At 41.8% G+C, this 20,573-nt stretch overlaps 1 protein-coding gene and 1 pseudogene across 1 annotated transcript in view; one reads left to right on the top strand and one right to left on the bottom strand.

Moving 5' to 3' along the window:
* Positions 1 to 2,970, top strand: part of LOC110539780 (zinc finger protein 58-like) — a 35,755-nt gene extending 32,785 nt beyond the window's left edge. Inside the window, 3 exon segments of the mRNA XM_060378795.1 lie at positions 860 to 1,663; positions 1,666 to 1,757; positions 1,760 to 2,970. Of these exon segments, the coding sequence (XP_060234778.1) occupies positions 860 to 1,663; positions 1,666 to 1,757; positions 1,760 to 1,984 (1,121 nt within the window). The 3' untranslated portion in view covers positions 1,985 to 2,970.
* A 4,787-nt stretch (positions 2,971 to 7,757) lies between these two features.
* On the bottom strand, positions 7,758 to 11,118 carry LOC110539778 (ubiquitin-conjugating enzyme E2 R1-like; annotated as a pseudogene).
* Positions 11,119 to 20,573: the final 9,455 nt, after the last annotated feature.

The following is a 20,573-nucleotide window of genomic DNA, read 5'->3' as shown; positions in this document are numbered from 1 at the left end:
TTATCCCCTAGGCATAGTCGCTCTCTCTATTAATCCCAGACCATAGGAGGCCGAGCCAAGCCGATCTCTTGAGTTCAAGGCCAGGTAGAAAGTTGCACATAGCACGTTCCAGGATAGCCAGGGCAACACAGAGAAACTCTGTTTCAAAACCCAAAAACATGGGAGCAAAAGAAATAGGTCCTTTTCTCATCTATTCGCTGGCAGAGATGTTGCCTCAGCAGCATTTCGTTATTCACAGGTAAAGTGAAGTTTTCTGTCATGACTTGATATCTTTTTGGTATATATTCTCTTGTCACCAGAATTAAAACCTAAAATACTGTCTTAACTGTTGAAATATACTATTTGGTCTTGTTGTGGACAGTCTGCTTTTTATGCAGCATATCTTCTGTACCTTCAAAAATAAAACTTTTTATATATAAAACTTATATATATATATATTATATACGTAATATATATATACATACATATATTTTATTTTGCTGAAGCCCATCTCACTGAATAACATTTAACTTTCTCTTTCCAGGCTTCACAACCTTATACTTTCATTAATGTGAAGCTACATAACATCTATATTGCTTAACGGGCTTATTTCTGTCAGTGAAATGCCCTTACACAGTACTTAGCTATTGAACTTTGAAGAAGATAGCATTATGTCTGTGTTCTACTTGGTTGTGCAGTTACTTATTCCTGTAGAAGAGCAGGTTGTCTTTACCTACTGTATTTTGTGATTTGTGTTCAGTACCTATAACTATGAAATATGGTTAAATATGTGTGAAGAAATGCCTCTGTTTTAGAGATAGGCATTATAAGTAGATGAATATTTTTACCTTTTGTTCATATCTCAACTTTTGCTCAACAGGAACAACAGTCAATGAGTTTAACGATCACAACAAGGCCATTGATCAAAACTCACTACCCATTCAATGCCAGAGGATTCATTCAGGAAGGAAACCCCACAGGTTTGAAGAATGTGGTAAGCTCCTTAGTGCACACTCAACACTTTCTAGACACCAGAGAATTCATACTGGAGAAAAACCCTACAAGTGTAAAGAATGTCATAAAGCCTTTAGTACTCGCTCATCGCTTTTTATACACAAGAAAAATCATAGTGATGAAAAAACTTACAAGTGTGAAGAATGTGGCAAATCATTTTACTTTCCTTCAATGCTGAAGCAGCATCAGATAATTCATTCTGGAGAGACACCTTATAAGTGTGAAGAATGTGGCCGATCATTTTACTATCTTTCCACACTGAAGCAGCATCAAATAATTCATTCTGGAGAGAAACCCTACAAGTGTGAAGAATGTGGAAAATCATTTCACTGTCTTTCAACGCTGAAGCAACATCAAGGAATTCATTCTGAAGAGAAAAGGTACAAGTGTGAAGAATGTGGCAAATCACTTTGCTATCTTTCATGTTTTAAGGAACATCACAGAATTCATTCGGGAGAGTATCCCTACAGATGCAAAGAATGTGGCAAAGGGTTTTCCCGTTCTGTTCACCTTCAGGAACATCAAAGAACTCACACTGGAGAGAAACCATACAAGTGTGAAGAATGTGTAGAATGTAGCAAAAGGTTTTCTCGTTCTGCACGCCTTCAGGAACATCACAAAGTTCACACTGGAGAGAAACCATGCAAATGTGAAGAGTGTCACACAACCTTTATCACTCATTTCTTAGGAGACACAGGGCAGCGCATACTGCAGAGAAAGCCTACAAGTGTGGAGACTGTGGCAGATGTTTTCCTTCTCTTCATCCCTTATATGACATCAAATTGTTCATTCTAACGCCAGTTCCTACAAGTGTGTGGAATGTGGCAGAGCCTTTGCCATGCTGTCTGCGCTTACTAAGTTCAAGCTGGTTCATTCCAGAGAAAAACCATAAAAATGTGAAGTATATGGGAAAGCCTTTTCTTCTAATGCTTCCTTAATTCAGCACAAGTTATGTCATACTGGAGTAAAATCTTATCAGTGTAAAATGTAGCAAAATGTTTTATTCTACTTCAAGACTTAAGAAAATAAATCATCGTCAAGAGAAACCATAGAAATGTGATGTATGTGGAAAAGCCTTTTCTATTAATTGTTCCCTGTTTTGGCATAAAATAGTTCGTACTGGATAGAAATGCCACAAATGTGAAAAGTGAGGTGTAATGGTTGTACCTCAAATTGAAGAGACATGAAAAAATTTATTGTCAAGAGAAACCCTACAAACATGAAGGATGTGTCAAGGACTTTTATACTCACCAAGAATTTGCTGTACACATGAGAGCTCACACCAAAGAAGAACCATACAAATGTGAAGCATGTTAAAGAATCTTTTCTATTCTCTTAAACCATCTCAACAAATTATATCATACTGGGGAGAAATCTTACTAATGTGAAGAATGTGGCAAAATGTTTTGTACTATTTTAGATCTTAAACATCACAATCCTCATCCTGGAGAATAACCATATAGGTGTGAAGAATGTCTGATTCTGTGACCTTACATCTGTGTAACAATTAATTATTTTGGAATATTAAAACAAATGTCTAATGTCGACCAGCACAGACGCTAAGACTGTGGTCAGAGAACTGTAGAGATGTCTCCTTGATGCGTCTCCTCACCCCGTTGTAAAGTAGTGTGTTTGAACCATGCCTTGATTGAGAAATTTCTTTCTTCTGTAACTATCAATGTACCACGGAGCTGTTACCGTGCTGTTACACGGTTCTTTGGCCGACTGGATCTGAGTTCTGGGCCACGCGGTACTTACTGTGCTTTTCTAGGTGGGGATCACCCCCGTTCCTGTAATAATGTCTCTTCTGGGTATGTAAGAAGCTCTATGAATTCACCTTTCTCACAATGTTGGTGAAATGATCTGCATTGGTACCAATCTGAGGTGAATGGGCTTAGTGTTTCTCTCCCCAGGAAACGTGATAGAGCTCATGTCAGTCATATTTGGTTCCAGAATAAAGAAACTCTTATCCTCTAAGTTCAGCAAAGTGTTGGTGTGCGTGTCAATACCTTCATCATTGTCATAGCAACAAACTCCCGTACTGTAATTAGGATCAAAGCCAAATGTACTCACTGAGCAGAGGATGGACGTGCTTACCAGATGTCTGATCTACAAGTCTGAAGCATTGTATTTGCAGGTCTTGCTTTACTATAGATGCCTATTCCCAAGAGTTTTTCAAACTTTCTCACATCAGCCATTTCATTTGCCCCTATGAAGTGGCCAGACTATTAATACCTAATACAGAAGGATGAGCAGTTTTTAAATCCTTCAGCTGTGCAGCCATGGATCCCCACTGCACTAATTATGGAGCCAGTGATTGTATACCTGTTTCATGGTAGTTAGTCGATTTAGGCCTTTTACTAAATTATAAGGCTCTTTTTTTTTTAAGGGAAAATATAAGGAGTGCTATTCAAATATCTACATTCATAAATAATTTTAAAAAATCAGAATTTTTTATTTATAAAGCTGACGTTCCCAGATACATCAGAGCTAGTACAGTGTTTTCTTTCAGAGTCCTGCCCTCTTTACCTCAGGATTTGAACACAAGAAAGCAACATGCTTCCATTCAGTTCACCTTAGAGTGGGTTCTTTTAAGGTAACTGGACAGTTAGTAAATACTCAGCAAATTCTGCGACCCCCTGAGTTGACATGAGATAAGCAAGTACAAACTGGCTGTTTCTCAGCAAGAAGAACTGTTTTGGGGATAACATAATGAATAATGAGTTTAAAACAGTGTCAGGTGTGCTAAAGTTGAAAGGCTGCTAGCTATGATGCTGGACAAATATTTTGTAAGTGTGTCAGTTTTGGTGCCATTTCAGGCAGGACATTCTCCGAGAGCCCAGTAACTAAAGAGGCATCAAGAGCCACTGGGAGATAAAAGAAAACATTGAATCTTAAGATGATTTTCATTCCCACATTTAGTGTTATTACTTCCTTCAAATACAACTGAGCCAGCGTGATTTTTTTTTCTTTTTTTCAGGCTGTAGTAAGATTAAAACTTCAACACAGGAAGTGAAAGTGACTTGTAAGCCTAATATTTCTGTGAAAGGCTTGACTCATGTCTGCTGTTGCGGATATGGAGGTTAAAAGCGCCCGACTCCCCATGGTTGTCCTGCAACTTAGGTTTCTGCCTCCCATACTCTACAGCTGGTTGTCAGGGAGGTAACTAGAAACAGTTTAACTTCTCCTATCCTGGGTTCTGAGCGTCCCTCCGCAGGGACTTCTGGGAAATTCAGTCTGGCTACTGTTGAAAGGGTTAGGCTAACTTTGTAACCTATATGTCCTCTAAAGCCTAAGTTTTGTGTTTTAGGTCCAGGTTAAGCTAAAGCCTCTTAGTACCTTTCCAGAGAGTGAAGGAATGTGGCCCTATCTGTGAGGACAGATATAAAAAAAAGGGCAAGCAAGCAATGACCTTTACTCAGCAAAAGAACGACCAGACCCTTGTCCTTGAGATAGTGTTTCTTAGCAACAAACCTAGACTTCTTCTGAGTAGCTTTTGACCTCCAGCCAAGAACCTGCAGCCCTAATCTTCAAGGATGAGCTAACCACCCCCACCTTAAATTGCAGCTGCATCCACACTTGGCAGGACTGGCCAAGCTTGAGCACCTAAGACTAACCAATTATCTTACTTTATATCTTCCTCCTCCAATCCTAAATTGCCAAAACTAGAACTTCAAATCTCCCACAATTTTTCTTTTAAAAACCTAAAGGCCTTTGTCTCCCGGTGCCACTCTTTGCTGACCAGCAGGGGTGACCCCATTGTACAATGGTTAATAAACCTCTTGCTTTTGCAACGAGTCTTGGTCTGGGGGAGTTTCTGGGAAGGGCGCGATTGCAGTCCAGGAAATAGCTATCTGGCTTTTTGGTCTACACGTGCCTCTTCCTGAAAGTTGGGCAAGAGTCCTGTAGTCCTGTGCTGCTGTACTTTCCCTTCGCATCTCTGACAAAGAGGTAGGTCCAGGGAGCAGCGCAGCCTGAGGCACTGTGCGGGGTCCGTCTTGGAGGGAGTGGACCTGGGCGGGCGGAAGAAGCTGCTTGGGTGCTGGGCTGAACTGGCTGGGACACCTCAAATAGCAGGTCAGGGCTGGGAACAGGGCTGTTGGGATTGTTCCCTGAGTGACCATTTCCTCAGACACCGCGTGCAGCTCGAGCCCGCCTTGGACTTCTGGAACAGCAGAGCTGCCTGGTAGTGCAGGAGTAGGTAACAGTGCAAGGGCCAAGATAGCTTGCTTTTGTAGGTCATCTGACTTCCTGGTCCAGAGGAGGTGCTGGGAGCTCACTGAACTGCTTTGGTGGGAAGCATGCTTCTCTAGCTGCCCCATCCTCACATGGACGCTGTCAGATTCCTCTGTACCTTTAGAGGAAATGTGTTTTCAGATCCCTATTGTTCTCTGTAGCTGGCCTATTGTAATGTCCTGTGTTGAGGCCTGCTTCATAACTATAACTATTTTTGTTTCAGGAGGACCAGTCACATCATCTCAGCTTGTTGCTTATCCAGGGAAAAGCTCTCTGTGCAAGATCAGGTTGACCAAAAACTATGTTTACTACAGTTCAATATACTGTATGGCTTTGGTACTCCTGGAAATCCCCCAACCATAAGCACAGCAGGCCCTATTGATAAACTCCACTTGGGACCAGTCAACTTAAAGGTCAGCTGGAACTGCTTTGTTTAATTAACAAAAATTACTTGAGTCGGAGGGGATTACCCTGTTGCACTCCCTCCTCCCCGCCCTGCCCCCAACAGAGCCAATGGCAATTTTTTACTTTATAAGCTAATTCTGAGAAACACTCAACGTTTGGCCCCCAGGTCCACTGTGTCCCTGGTCATGATCAATCTTGGGGTGTGCATTCAATGAACCATCCATATCTAACAGATTGGTGTCTCGATGGTTTGTGCAGCTTCCTCTGAGGTCTGCTTGTGTTCCTTTTCTCCAACGGCTAAAGAATTACAAGAGGGAAAATCTGAGCCACAACAGTTCTCAGGTATGAAGTGCTCAAATACAGGAGTCTAAGGATCCAGAATGAACTGCTGTAGAACAGCGTTGACTAGAGAGATAGAAAACATACTTGGAGCAAATACACAGCGAGGCCTGCTGGGAAATTTCCTGCTGGGAAATCTGAACCCAGCTTCACCTTTAGGGCTGGGGTTTCTTAAACTGTACAGCTAAGCTTTTGAAGATGGTATTTGTTCACCTTACAAGACACTGTGTTACGGTTATATAAAAGAAGGTTAAATCCAAACTGCATAGCAAGGGTAGTGAGATGAATTAATAGTACCTGTGCACATACTGTTAAAGGATTATGCTTTGTACATCAGGAATTTTCCAACTTGTCACAATCTGCGCTAGACAAATTATCTCCACCTACCTCCTTGGAGGATCAGAAGGACTAATTTGGGTTTTGATGTCAGGAAATACATAGCTCATTTCGTGACCCTCTGACCCTGGCTTGGTTGGGAAGCTCCTTCCCTGGGTCTCCTTCTAAGAGTTAAGATGTTGACTGAAGAAGTAATGAATAAAAATTTTCACTTAAATCATTCTTATATCATTTCTGTGGATACTGAATGAATGATCGAATAATCTACTTAACGTATGCTGTCTCAGATATTGTTTGGTGCCTTATGTTTTGTTCCTTTCCCAAACCGACAGTTTTTTCATGCTAGAGATGGGGCAGGGGCCTAAAATTTGAAAAAGTTTCTCTTCCATTGTTTCAAACAATTTGTTTTATGCTGTAAAACAATGGATCTTCCAAAGCTGCAAGTGAGTATGCATGACAGTATTTTTCTCAGCATTGGTTAATTTGGGTGATCAGTTAGATAAAAGTCAGGCAAAATGGAGTCCTTTTGGGCAATTTAGTACCAGACCTTTTCCTGTTTCTACACTTCAAACCTCGGTGCAAAATCATTGTAAGACAGTAACTTCACATGTGAGTTTCTTTCATCTCACTTACACTCATGCAGTGAAAGTCATTCCATCAGAGATATAGATATATACATGTGATGATCAGAAACCAGGGTTAAGGGGTGAGTGGTGATAGAGCCCACGCAGAATCTCAATAATCAGACTCTGGAGACCAGACTCAAAGGTGCAGATCTGACTTTATTATCCTGTGTCATGGCCTCTAAATGACTGAAAGGCCAATCAGACCATCCCATGCTAGCCTCAAGCACCAGTAACAATCAGTCAGGTTGGTGTGACTGTAAGGGAATGTGGGAGATATGGTGGGGACAAAGTCACCTGAGGAGACTTCCACAAAGAAGAAAGCAGTCACTGCCCTAGCCTCAGATCCATCTTGAGACTTAATGAGTGTGCTAGGAGTCCCTGGTGGATCAACACTATGTGCAGTGGCTACGGATCTTCCAAGCAGTCGTAGGAGTCTCTGACTCCTCCAAAAGGCTTACCTTGACATTCTCCACAGGTTCCCCCTCTGTTTTAATTTCAGGGTTAAAAATCTGCAGTATGAGGGCTATGGTGTGCTGATTTTGGAGGCGTATACAATTTTTAAGCTATATCAGGAAAAACATAATAAGTAATACTACAATTACCATGTCATAAACTACTGGGTGAAAATAAAGTGAGGTTGGAGGCCACATCCTGAAAGAAATGCCCTAGATCTGATAAAGTAACTACATCCACTCTGGTGGTATTTATGGTCGTTATCTCCTGGTGGAGTTAATGAAGGAGAGAAAGGAAGGTTGTGTTCCAGGCTCCTTCTATGTGTTTCCGCTGATGGTAAAAATTTTTAAGTTTTTTTAGGGGACGCTGTCAGGACTTCTCAGTTCCAGAGTCCTCTTCATCCCCAGAGCAGCTGTCGGCCTCCTCCACTGCGCGTCCTCATAGAAGAGGTCTTGGTCTTCACGTGGTACTCGGCCAGCGTGGTGGGCACCTTCACGCCCTCACCCTCTGCGTCCACCTTGGTCCCCAGGACCTGCTTCCGGATGATGTCCGTGTGCTCGCCGTCCTTCCAAAATGTAAGACCTGGGGTCTCACAGCTCAGGAGTTCAATCGCGCCCTTCCCAGAAACTCCCCCAGACCAAGACTCGTTGCAAAAGCAAGAGGTTTATTAACCATTGTACAACTCACTCAGCAAAGAGTGGCACCGGGAGACAAAGGCCTTTAGGTTTTTAAAAGAAAAATTGCGGGAAATTTGAAGTTTTAGTTTTGGCAATTTAGGATTGGATGAGGAAGCTATAAAGTAAGATAATTGGTTAGTCTTAGGTGCTCAAGCTTGGCCAGTCCTGCCAAGTGTGGATGCAGCTGCACTTTAAGGTGGGGGTGGTTAGCTCATCCTTGAAGATTAGGGGCTGCGGACTCTTGGCTGGAGGTCAAAAGCTAATCAGAAGAAGTCTAGGTTCGTTGCTAAGAAACACTATCTCAAGGACAAGGGTCTGGTCGTTCTTTTGCTGAGTGAAGGTCATTGCTTGCTTGCCCTTTTTTTTATATCTGTCCTCACGGATAGGGTCACATTTCTTCACTCTCTGGAAAGGTACTAAGAGGCTTTAGCTTAACCTGGACCTAAAACTCAAAACTATAGGCTTTAGAAGACATATAGGTTACAAAGTTAGCCTAACCCTTTCACCCCTTGCTCTAGTACATCACCGAGGCATCCACGTTGGCATGTGAGAAGGTGTTGAGCTCATTCAGCAGGGAGCTCACACTCAGGAGGATGGTCCTGACATTCTCTGTGGGGTTCTGCCGCTCTGAGAGCAGCGCCCCACGCTGTGAGTCATCAGTGGGGGGAGGGGTGGAGGATGGAGAGGCACACTCTTCGTAGATGTTTAGGTGCCAGGCCTTGGTGAGTAACCGGAAGGCTGGTGGGAAATACGGGTAGTGGATGGGGAACCTGAGGCGAGCCTTGAAGTAGCCGCCCTCATAGTAGGTGTTGGGGCCCCCTAAGATGGCCGCCTCCCAGTTGTACAGGGCACCGTCATCCACCGGCTCCAGCAGGGGGAGAGCTGGAGCCACCTGGAGACCGCAAGGGCTCCACTTACTTCGCGGCCACTCCAGCCCGTGGCACTACTCTTACTGAGGTGCCTTTGGTATTGAGTGAGGCAAATAGCAGTGTACCTGCGATCACACAAGAGCAAGATCCCGTGTTGGTATAATGCTCTTTTGAAATGTATACAACTTACCCTTGTTAATTCAAATGCTGATTTCCCCACCCCCAACTCTCTGGTTTCAATCCGGATATTGCATTGTGATACTCATTATAAGCATCCTGTCTCAACTCTTGTGTAAACAGGACAAAATAAAACAACTAGATACAGTGTTGTGCAATGGGAGGTCAGAGGACAGGAAAGAGGGGAGGAGCTAGAGAGCAGGAAAGGAGTGGGAGAAGAAGGGGCGAGGAGAGCTAGGAGAGCAGAGCGGGAGGAGAGATCTTGGAGGACATGGAGGATGAACTAGACCTAAGATTTCACAAAAAGTAAGTATAATGTGGGAAATGTAAATGTTAGGAAACTGAGGGCTTGGAGGTTTAGGAGGGAGTAAATATTGCCCAGCATTGTGTTCTAGGTTAACTAAAAACCCAGTCTCTGTGTGGTGATTTGGTTATACAGCTGTTTAAGATTAACAGCAAGCTTTACCAGAAGATAAATCAATAGTAAATATTAATAACCTCTTACAACAATCCCGTAAATTCACTGACGTCATCTTTCAGCAGACCCATTTGATGGTGAAGAGTAAGGACTCCCAAGTGGAGAAGCTGATTGATGAATCTGTTCATGGAGCATAGGCTGTAAACTTAGACATCTTATTTAGGCTGTGCGCCGTCGGAATAGGGCAATCGCCGCTGCAGCAGTAGTCACAGCTGTGTGTGGTAAGGCCCAGTGCAATAGCAGCAATAATAGCCGATATACCAAAAATCTCTCTTGGTACAAACTAGAGAGGTCTGTTCTGACAAAGACAGCTCCCCCATCCAACCTTTAGTGACGTTCACTGGAATCCAGGCCAGTTGGTTTCCTGAGGAGCAAGGAGTTATCCCTAATCAGGTCCCAGCAGGGGGAAAGTGTACAGTTTTGTACAGAACAATTTAAGGTGGAGGCAGAACTCATCTGGGCAGAAACTCATTAACCCTGGGGTGAGGGTGAATGAGCCATTAAATGAAGAATATAGGGTGGAATTAACTGGAAACAGCTGCTCATTCATCTGTGGGTTGTCACTATATATGGATGGAAGCCAAGAATCCCAGCTTACTAGAAGTAAGATAGGAGGATTTCTAAGGGCAGCCCACAGCATCGGGTGTGTGTGTGTGCGTGCGCACACCTGGGAATTAGCAATTATAACGGCACACATGGCGTAGAAACAGGGTGTATGGTCCTGTCACGGACCCATCAGGGAACATTTGTTGGGCCTGATTCACAAGGGCCTTGAGGCTTCCCCAGGTAACTGGAGATGTCTGCTGGTTGCCCTCACCCTTTGCCTCCTCTGCTGTCTTCCTCTTGTGGTCACCGTCATCTCTAATCAGGGATAGATTCTGTAGAACCTTTTGGAGCAGTTCCATCATTTCCCTCGGAGCAGGTGTACAGTTTTGTTACTCAACCAGGAACCCAAATAAGCTCATCTGTCCCTCTGGGAAGACACATGCAAACTCTCATCCCATGATTAAGAACAGGCCAGGACCCATCCACGGATTGTCCATAGGACCCTGCCAGTAGACTAATGGTAAAGGGGTGATCCTAGGAAGTATTTCACCCCAATGTTTACAGGCAAGGATAAACAGTTTTTGTCAAAATTTTAAGAGTTAATGGTAAAGAGAGTGTCAGTTAATTATCCTGTGGTCATATCCCTAATGTCCCACCTTTTAATTGTTTTTTAAGAGAGGCATGGGTTCGTTCCACTATGGCTCGTCTTTGGGGACTGTAAGAAATCGTGAAGGTATGTGTTATATTCCATTCAGAGCAAAAGTCTGTAAAGGTCTGTAAAGCTGAGCTGTAAAATTATATGCTGGTCTGTTGTCAGTCTTAATTGAATATGGCACGCTCATTACCAACATAGCAGTTTTAACGGTATCAACAACCAACTTGGCATTTTCTTTAGGTTGAACCATGGCAAACAGGAATGAGGAAAAGATGTCAATAATGAAGTGTACATATTTAAGATGACCAAACTCTGGAATATGGGTCATGTCCATTTGCCACAAGCTGTTGGGACTAAGATCTTTAGGATTGGCTCCAGTTGGTTGGAAGGGGCTTAAAGACAAAAAGTGCTACAGGCAAGTATTAAATGCTTACAGCAACTTATGGATAATTGCACACACACACACACACACACACACACACACACACACACACACACACACAAATCTTGTGGACTGATAGAGCCAAATAGTGAAATCTAGAATGGAGCAATTGGGCTTGTCTTAATGGAGATGACAGGAAGGCCGTCACTAGACGATCAATCTCCCTGTTTCCCTCTGAAATTGCTTCAGGAAGTCCCAAATGAGAGTGTACATGCTGAATAAAGAAAGGAGTCTGTTTTTGTTCAGTGATTGTTTGAAGTTGAATCATGACCAAATACAGAGGACCTTCAGCCAGTTTAACAACTGCTAAAGGTATGGCCTTAACATCATTAGTAGCATATTCGTTGTCACTGAAAATATTAATGGGGTCTTGCCAATCTCCTAAATGGTCTAAGATAGCCAACAATTCTCCTTACTACACAGATCCCTCAAAGAAACTAGTAAGCACTTTAGGTTTGTGGTAATGTCAAGCGTGAATAACATAACCAAAATGTGTCTATGAGGAGTCTGTAAAGCCTGAAGCAGCATCAGGAACGGGTTTTTTAAACTAAGTACTGTCTATGAATCACTGCTGTTAAAGGAAGCATGGATAAGATTTCATTTTTAGGGAAACAGTTATCTATTTCACCCTGCAAATTTAATAAAAAGAGCTGAGCAACATAGTGGGATGAGAATGTTCAGGCAGGAAAGTCCTGGGAAAATGGAAGAGTAATTGCATCCGGCTTTTCACTCAACAATAAAAGGGATGTTGTAAGCACCTTTAGTGCAAGAGTGAAAATATTATCTATAAAAGGTGTAACATTAAGAGCAGAAAAATGCACCATATGAACCAAGTATAATATTTTAATGGATGGTTGGAAAAGCACCCCAGTGGAAGATCCCTGCATGGGCATCACAAGGCCCCAAACCTCACTAGCAGGATCGAACCTACATAGAAGGGCTTGATTAAGGCCTGCATTAACATCTTGTAAAGCCTATTTTGCCTTCTTGTTAAAATCTCTTCTGGCCATTTGGCACCAGGAAGCAGCAAGGCAAGTTTCCCAGAAAGGTCTGCATGGAAGCCAATGTAGGGGGTGTGGGAAGGGAGAAATGGAATTTTGGGGGCTTAATAACGTCAGAAGTAACCATGTGCCTGCAGAACAAATATGGTTCTTGAGTCTGCACCTTTTCAGCTGCACTGTGAAGACCAGCTGCCCTTAAAGCAGCAGAGATATCTTGGAGCTTGGGCTGTAAGGATTGTTGCTCAGGGTGACCAATCTAAACATCATCTATATAATGGGTCACATAACAGTTACACCACCTTTAAATAGCCTTCCACAGATAAATAACTGACAAATAGTGGAGCTAGTTTTCATCACCTATGACTACTCCTACTGATATCTATTCATGGGTGTTTTATTAGTAATAACAGGTACCGAAAAGGCAACTCTTTGTCCTCTGGATGGAGAAAAATAGAGAATAAAATTTTTTTTGAATATCTAAGGTGACAGTATAGTATCCATGAGGGACTGCAGATAATGCAGGAAGGCCAGGCTCTGTAGCCTGTCGGGAGCCTTTGATCAGGCAGCTGCTTTGATACTTAAATCTCAACTTGGAAGGATGAGGAAGGACACGAGGAAACTTTTAAACCATACATTATTCCTGGCCTTCCTGTTAATCTGTGGGGTAGAGATGTGATGAGTAATATGGAAGTGTATCTTTATAGTCCTAGCAATGCAGTTACCAATAAGATGCTTAATTCAGGATTGGAAAAATCTGGACAAGGCATAGCTCAGCAATTAATACCTACCTCAAGAAATTTTAAAAAGGGTTGGGTCATTTTTAGGGGAGGCCACTGAACAACCTGTTCCCCATGCAGATCCAATAACATGGAAAGCAGATGATCCTGTGTGGGTGAATCAGTAGCCTCTTTCCCTTGAGAAAATTAAAGCCGCTGAGCAGTTAGTACAGGAACAGCTTGATATCGGCAATATTGTTCCATCAAACTCACCTTGGAACTCCCCTATTTTTGTCATAAAAAAGAATTCAGGAAAATGGAGACTTTTACAAGATCTCAGAAAAGTAAATGAAACCATGGAATTAATGGGAGCCTTACAACCTGGATTGCCTACCCCTTCTGCTATACCTAGAGATACTTTTAAAATTATACTAGATTTAAAAGATTGTTTTTATACTATTCCTCTTGCTCCTCAAGATTGTAAAAGATTTGCTTTTAGCGTGCCATCAGTAAATTTTAAAGAACCTATGAAGAGGTATCATTGGCTCGTATTACCTCAAGGTATGGCAAACAGTCCGACTTTATGTCAAAAATTTGTGGCTCAAGCTGTTTTTAAAACTAGAGAGGCATATTCTTCTGTGTATATTATTCATTGTATGGATGACATTTTACTGGCTCATAAAAATGAAGGGATTTTATTAAGTGCTTTTACACACTTACAACAAGGCTTAAAGAATCTAGGTTTAGTAATTGCACCAGAAGAGGTGCAGACAGAGCCACCCTATTTGTATTTGGGACATAAATTATATCCTCAGACCATTATGCCTCAAAAAATTCAATTAAGAAAAGACAATCTAAAAACTTTAAATGATTTTCAAAAGTTGTTAGGTGATATTAATTGGCTAAGACCCCATTTAAAATTAACTACAGGAGAGCTAAAACCACTTTTTGACATTTTAAAAGGAGAGGCTGATCCTTTGTCAAAAAGAGAATTTACCAAAGAAGCTCGTGATGCTTTGCAAAGGATAGAATTAGCTAGTGAAAAGCAGCATGTTCAATATATTGATTATTCAAAAGAATGGGGTGCATATATTTTGGCTACTGATCATACTCCAACTGCTGTATTGTAGCAAGAAGAACCATTATTATGGTTGCACTTACCTGATACCATATTATGAAGCAGTGGCTAGTTTAGTTCAAATGGCTTGCACAGAATCTCACCAAGTATTTTGGTAGAGAGCCCTCCTTAATTGGAGTCCCTTTTACCAAACAGCAAGTAGATTGGTTATTTCAAAATGCAGATTGTTGGGCCATAGCTTTTGCTCATTATTTAGGACATATTGATAATCGTTATACAAAAGATAAATTACTTCAATTTGCCAATGAGCATGCTTTTGTATTTCCTAACATAATTAAACAAAAGCCATTACCTCAAGTTCCAACAGTATTCACTGATGATTCTTCAAATGGAAAAGCTGTATATGTACTACAGGGACAAACTTCTGTTTTGCAAACATTGCCAGCCTCAGCTCAAGTTGTAGAATTATGAGCTGTTTTTATAGTCTTTAAAAATATGGCTTCTACCTCTTTCAACTTGTACACTGATAGCCATTATATAGCTAAAGCTTTGCAAGTCCTAGAGACTGTAACATATGTTAATACAGCAAATAAACAAATACAAGATCTATTTAGATAGATTCAACAAAGTATTTGGAGCTGTGTGCAGCCTTGTTATGTAGGACATATTAGAGCTCATTCAGGGCTTCCTGGACCTTTAACTTTAGGAAATGATTTAGCAGATCAAGCCATACATTTGGTTGGATTAACTTAACAAGAATTGGCTCAAAATTCTCATGCATTACACCATCAAAATAGCAAGAGCTTAAGAAAACAATATTACCAGAGAAGCTGCTAGACAAATTGTAAGATAATGTTCCTCTTGTCCTGATCATTTTAATGTAGCTCATTATGGTGTCAATCCTAGAGGCTTGACTCCCAATCATTTGTGGCAAATGGGCGTAACTCAGGTCCCAGAATTTCGAAAACTAAAATGTGTTCATGTAACGATTGATACTTTTTCAGGATTTATCATGGCAACTCCCTTAACAGAAGAAGCCACCAAACATAAGTCATTGCTTAAAGTGTTTTGATGCAATTGGTATTCGTTCCATTATAAAAACTGATAATGGATCGGGATATACAAGTCTAGCTTTTTAGCGTTTTGTGCACAAATGTGTATAAGTCATAAAACGGGCATTCCATATAATCCTCAAGGCCAATAAATTTTGGACCGAGCCCATGGCTTGTTATACCCAGTTTGCGAGCCCCCAAAAGATCTCCAGGAATTGACTCCGTTGCAAAACACATGAGGGTCTTTTTATTGTAAATTACAAGCTGCAGCTTGGGCCTACACAGCCCCACGGCCAAAGTGGTGGGAGCTGAGCGCGCCGCCCCAGGTTAGTTGGGTGATTTAAAGATTTTGGTCCATCCCAGCATGCCTAAGGCAGGGGCAATTCCTGCCTGGCAAGCATCTATTGGTCAAGATGCTACATTTTGAATCGATTGGCTATAGGAAGGTTCCCAGATCATTAATGACCAGGTGTCCCTCCTTAGGGGGAGGGTCCAGTTTCCTAGCAACTGTATCTCTAGTGGGTGGGGAAAGAACGCAGCTAGGTAGCTCTCCCCTCAGGGAATTTACTAACTGCTATACCGCACCTACTCTACATAGTCTTAACGATCGCTGCTTATCTTTTGGTCTCTCAGGCTCTCTTAAGAACCAATTGCAAAAAATAAAAAGGGGGGAACTATATCCGCAAACACCACAGAATTATATTAATCATGCTCTCTTTATTTAAAATTTTTTAAATGTGGATATACAAGGCCATTCTGTGGCTGATCCATTGTGGCATCCTAATACCAAAGATAATTATGCCTGAGTAAAATGGAAAGATCCAATTACTGGAATATGGCAGGGCCACGACCCCGTATTAATATGGGGAAGAGGGCATGTTTGTGTTTTTCCACAGGATGCAGAAGGAGCCAGGTGGATCCCAGAAAGGCTGGTACAATTTGCAGGAGTTGTTCCCCAGAAGGAAGATGTTCTGGCTGCAGACAATCATAAATTCTGCCCTGACTGAGACCAAAAAGCTGCATTGGACTTAAGCTCCTGACCCGTTTTTGTTTCATTCTGCTCCTGGGAGATGTCATGCAGAGAAACCTCTTATACAATGGACTGGACTTGACTGTTCTGTTAATAAGGACAATTCTCAACAAAATAAAAAAGAATAAAAAAGAGGACTAACTGTGAAACTTTGGTCTGACTCTGGTTTTCAGCAGACCAAAACAAGCTTGCTTCAGAAACTCTTGGGAGGCCCTGTAACTGCCTATGTAAATTCTCCTTCTGTTTTGTTGTTTGGAAATGTTAACAAGATTCAAACTTTAATGTTTCTTGACTTCAATGTAAACTAACAAACTGTATTTGTAAGCTTTCAAATGGTTCTGATTTTGCTCGACAGCCCCTTTTACTATGGTTTCTGTGAGTGTTTCTCAGACTTGGTAATTTACACAAGGAGTCATTTGTTAAGTCACTTTTATGGAGTATTATTTTGGACTTGGCTTGTGATAAGAGATGTGTTTCTATCAGTGACAAGTTAAACCTGCCTGAAGGCCTTTTAGAATGTTAAAGCTGAGCTGATCTGCATAAGATCAAACCCCAGGGTCTACCCTAGAAGAGGTTCATAGTCAGAGACAGGTAAAGTTTCTCTGGGATATGTTCAACCCAAGACAGGGCATGAATGATGGAATTCATGTACCAATGGACAGGTAAGAATATATCTTATGAGAGAAACAACCTAAGACAGGCACAATCTTCTGCTCCATAACTCTTACGTTATGGCCAATTTAAAAAAAATAAAAAAACGGAGACCTGTTGGGAGCCGTTGATCTGGCAGCTGCTTTGATATTTAAATCTCAGCAGAAAGACTGCTTTTACCAGGCCTTCACTGAAGTCAGGGAAGAATTTGCAAGTCCATCTCCTTTTGTTTGTGACAGCAGGTGGGATAGCTTGTGAAGATCACACCTCTTGCTTCACCTCCTTGTAAATTTAAACCATTGTTTTGAGCTGTTTTTACTCTGGCTTAAAAGCTCTCTGCATTAAAGTCAGGCTGCTGCTGCTGGCTGATCAGGTCTGGAGCCTCTTGGAAAAAATCCCATGTGTGTTGTGTGTTAGTTTATTAATTTTAATCCTCACTCCCAACTCAAGAACCATTCGACTCTGCTGGCAGGCTCTGGCAGTAGCCCCGATTGCTTGCATAGTAGCATTGATAGACCTGAGGTCATGTAAGAATCTAAATTTGCCTGACTTCTTTCTTCACTAAAATAACAAAAAACAGGAACATTCCAAAGACCAATAGAAAGCTATGTATGGTCACAGTCAAGTTGCTCTTGGACAGCTTTAAGCAGTTCCTGGTGCTTTTCTCCCCCTCTTGGACAGTGATCCACCCGCACAGATTTATCAGAATTCCATATCAATTTTAGGGGCAACTGAAATCCTGTTGGAACAGTCTTTAGAATTGGGGGAGTGCCTCAAATGTAATTTATCTTGTATATTGCAATAGTCATAAAAGGGTTTATTGTCTGTGGTGATGGCCACATCTATATCTTCTAAGACATCTCTTCCCAAGAAGTTACTGAGAGGGTCTACCAGGGGGGTGTAATTGCCCCTTGATTACCATCATTGTCACACCATGTCGGTTAAGCTGTTTGCAAAGAATATGTTAGGCTGCCAATACCCTTCACAGGCAGCCTGGGGTGAAGTTTCCAAGAAGGAATTTCTTTTAAAAAAACAAAAACAAAAACAAAAAACAAAACAAAACAAGTTTCTTCTGCCCCAGTATTAATAATTCCACAAGTTTGTTATCCTCCAGTTTCTTGACCACACATGTCTAACATTCTGCCTTGCACTTACCTCCAGTGCCCTGTGTTTTTAAAAGAATAGCCTGAGCAGCTCCCAAGCTTTCTGTCTGATGGAGGGTAGTACCTAGGTCTCTAGTGGCAGTTATCCAATCCTTCAGTTCCCCACTCCACACCGTGGCAATGGCTCTACATGCCTCCATGGTAGCCCCTCCCACCATTTGAGCACCTTCATTAAGGAATCTGCAGCTGCATAATTTACCTGTGGATTGACTGCTTCCTGCACTCTACAGACATTGGTTGTTGTTTTAACCCACTGAGTGGTACTGTAGCACCCTTGGTGCTATGTTGCCCCTATATGAGGATATATTAAACCGTAGAAAGAAAGACTCTTCTTCCACACAAGCTTTCCCTGTAATTCTTCAGCCTCAGGGTAGCAACCACCTTCCTCAAAGAGTTTGGGAGCCCCATTCCATGGAAACACTGCAAAAGTTTAGAAAAGCAATTAATGAGAACAGATTATATTAGCCATTTGCTAGTCAAATGTTTGGAGTCCCCGGCCACCACTTTAAATATACCCCAGGACTAGAAAAATATGTGAGCAGTCTTATAAGGAGGGCAGTTCCTTCAATAGAAATCTGCATTCTATGTTGAAGGAGAAGTCGTTGGCCAAGGGAACTTGGCTTACAATGTAACTATGCTTCTCCTGCTACTCAAATGTTAGGCCCTCCTAATTATTTCTATCAGATGCACTTGTGTAACATGCGTACCATACAGAAGACTACATTACATTTGACCTTTCCTGCTTTTGACATTTTTTCCACTTTCTGAGTTATATAATTGCAAGACATGGTGGCTTAACACAAAAGTTAATGATTGTTTCATGCATTGTTATGTGAATAAAACCTTGGGACAAAGATGTGGGAGTTGATGGTGTGTGTTGTGTGTATTTTAAACACTATGTTGTGTAGTGTGTAGATAGGCTGGTTTTGAATGGAGGGTCACTGCTGTTTGGAACCTGATGAGGAGTCCAGCCCTCTTTTTGCATCTCATGTTGACTTCCCACCAGTGTCCTGCTAGCCTTTAGTTTTACCTGATTCTCTGAAAAGCTATCTGAGGGACACTGACAGAAGCTGCAAGAGTTGTTAATACATCTCCTCTGTCCATTCTGTTGTTCTAGGCTTGCCTCTGGGATCAGCTCCATTCAAGTGGGATACAGATATTTATAGTAAGAATATGTAGCAGTTTTTAATGAATGACAGTGCACCTGCCTCAGGTCAGATATTGTTTGTATTTCTTCCCCATAAACAGTAAATTTTGCAAGTCTCTAACTCCCCTGAAATGTTTGCTGTTACTTGTACTGGCTAAAATCCCTACTTTATCCTGTTTCTAGGCCCACTGGCCCTCCCCTCCCCCACAGCATCTCACAGGAGATGCTCAAGACAGGAGACACTTGCCCATGCAGAATGATGATATTGGGTAACATAGGGAGGGATCCTTGAAGTTAATTCTCCACTGGGGACATGCTCTCTTTCTTTCACAGAAAAATGTTTCCTCCTTTGCTCTGGGCTGGGCTCATACCATTCTATACAGTGATGATTTTCTCCTGTTCTTGGTGATCGTGTAGTTAAAAAGAGTATAATCTGTGGGGGGGTTTTTTTGTTTGTTTTCTTGCTTGTTTGTTTTGTTTTGTTTTTGCACTTTTTTCTAAAGGTGGGAATGTGCTCTACTAGCTACAAGGAAGCTTTCAATGTAGTTCAGTTGCTATTCTCTTGAAGATTTACTGGTGTGGTATTCACTCATTTTCTTCAGTTAGCTCATGACTTGTAGATGTCCTCGTCTCCTCATTGTTGCTTAACTCTGCTCTTTATTTAAGGACTTTATTTGTGTAGTCATTTTTTAAAAAGATGTATTTATTATTTTATTATTTATACAGTATTCTGCCTGCATGTGTGCCTGCACACCAGAAGAGGGCACCAAATCATAGATATTGTGAGCCACCATGTGATAGCTGGGAATTGAACTCAGGACCTTTGGAAGAACAGCCAGTGTTCTTAACCTCTGAACTATCTCTCCAGCCCATGTGTAGTCATTATTTACAGAGTATATATTTGTGCTGTACCAAAGGTCTTGTGACACTAGTCACTTCTTTCACCCAGTGCTGACAAAGTCGACTCAGGGGATTGCAGCTGGATCTGAAATGAAGGCCTCCTGCCTAAGGACGAGGTTTCATAGTGCTTGAAGGCACTTTGCAAGCTTAAAAGGGAAAGAAGCTCTACATAGTCCTGCTTAGCTCTGTTATGCCAGTTGACCATAGCAATGTACCATATGACATGTTATCCCTTAAAGGTGCCTCAGTGCCACTGCCATCTTGACATGAGCAGCAGCTGTCTAATGGGACTTATAGCCTCATCAGTAGTAGTTATGTCATGATTGAAAGCTACCACAGATAGCTTTTAAGTCTTGAGTCTTAGAGAACATACCAATGCCACTTTACTAAACCATCTTAAGTCCTACCTGCATCCCAAATACTTTTCCTTAGACCTACACATGAGTGTACCTGTCACTCCTCAAGGCGCTTCTCACTGCAGCACTGAGAGCATTAACAGAAAATCAGAACCCACCAAACTGCAGGGAACTATGATCTTGTGTCCTGGCCCAGTAGATGCATCTACACCACAATCCCTGCACATAATGATCAGGGACTGTTTCT

This window comes from Meriones unguiculatus, chromosome 3 (assembly GCF_030254825.1).
Source record: "Meriones unguiculatus strain TT.TT164.6M chromosome 3, Bangor_MerUng_6.1, whole genome shotgun sequence".
In the NCBI taxonomy this organism is placed as follows: Eukaryota; Metazoa; Chordata; class Mammalia; order Rodentia; family Muridae; genus Meriones; species Meriones unguiculatus.
The sequence above is the reverse complement of the archived record's forward strand: the minus strand, read 5'-3'. Positions and strand labels throughout refer to the sequence as shown.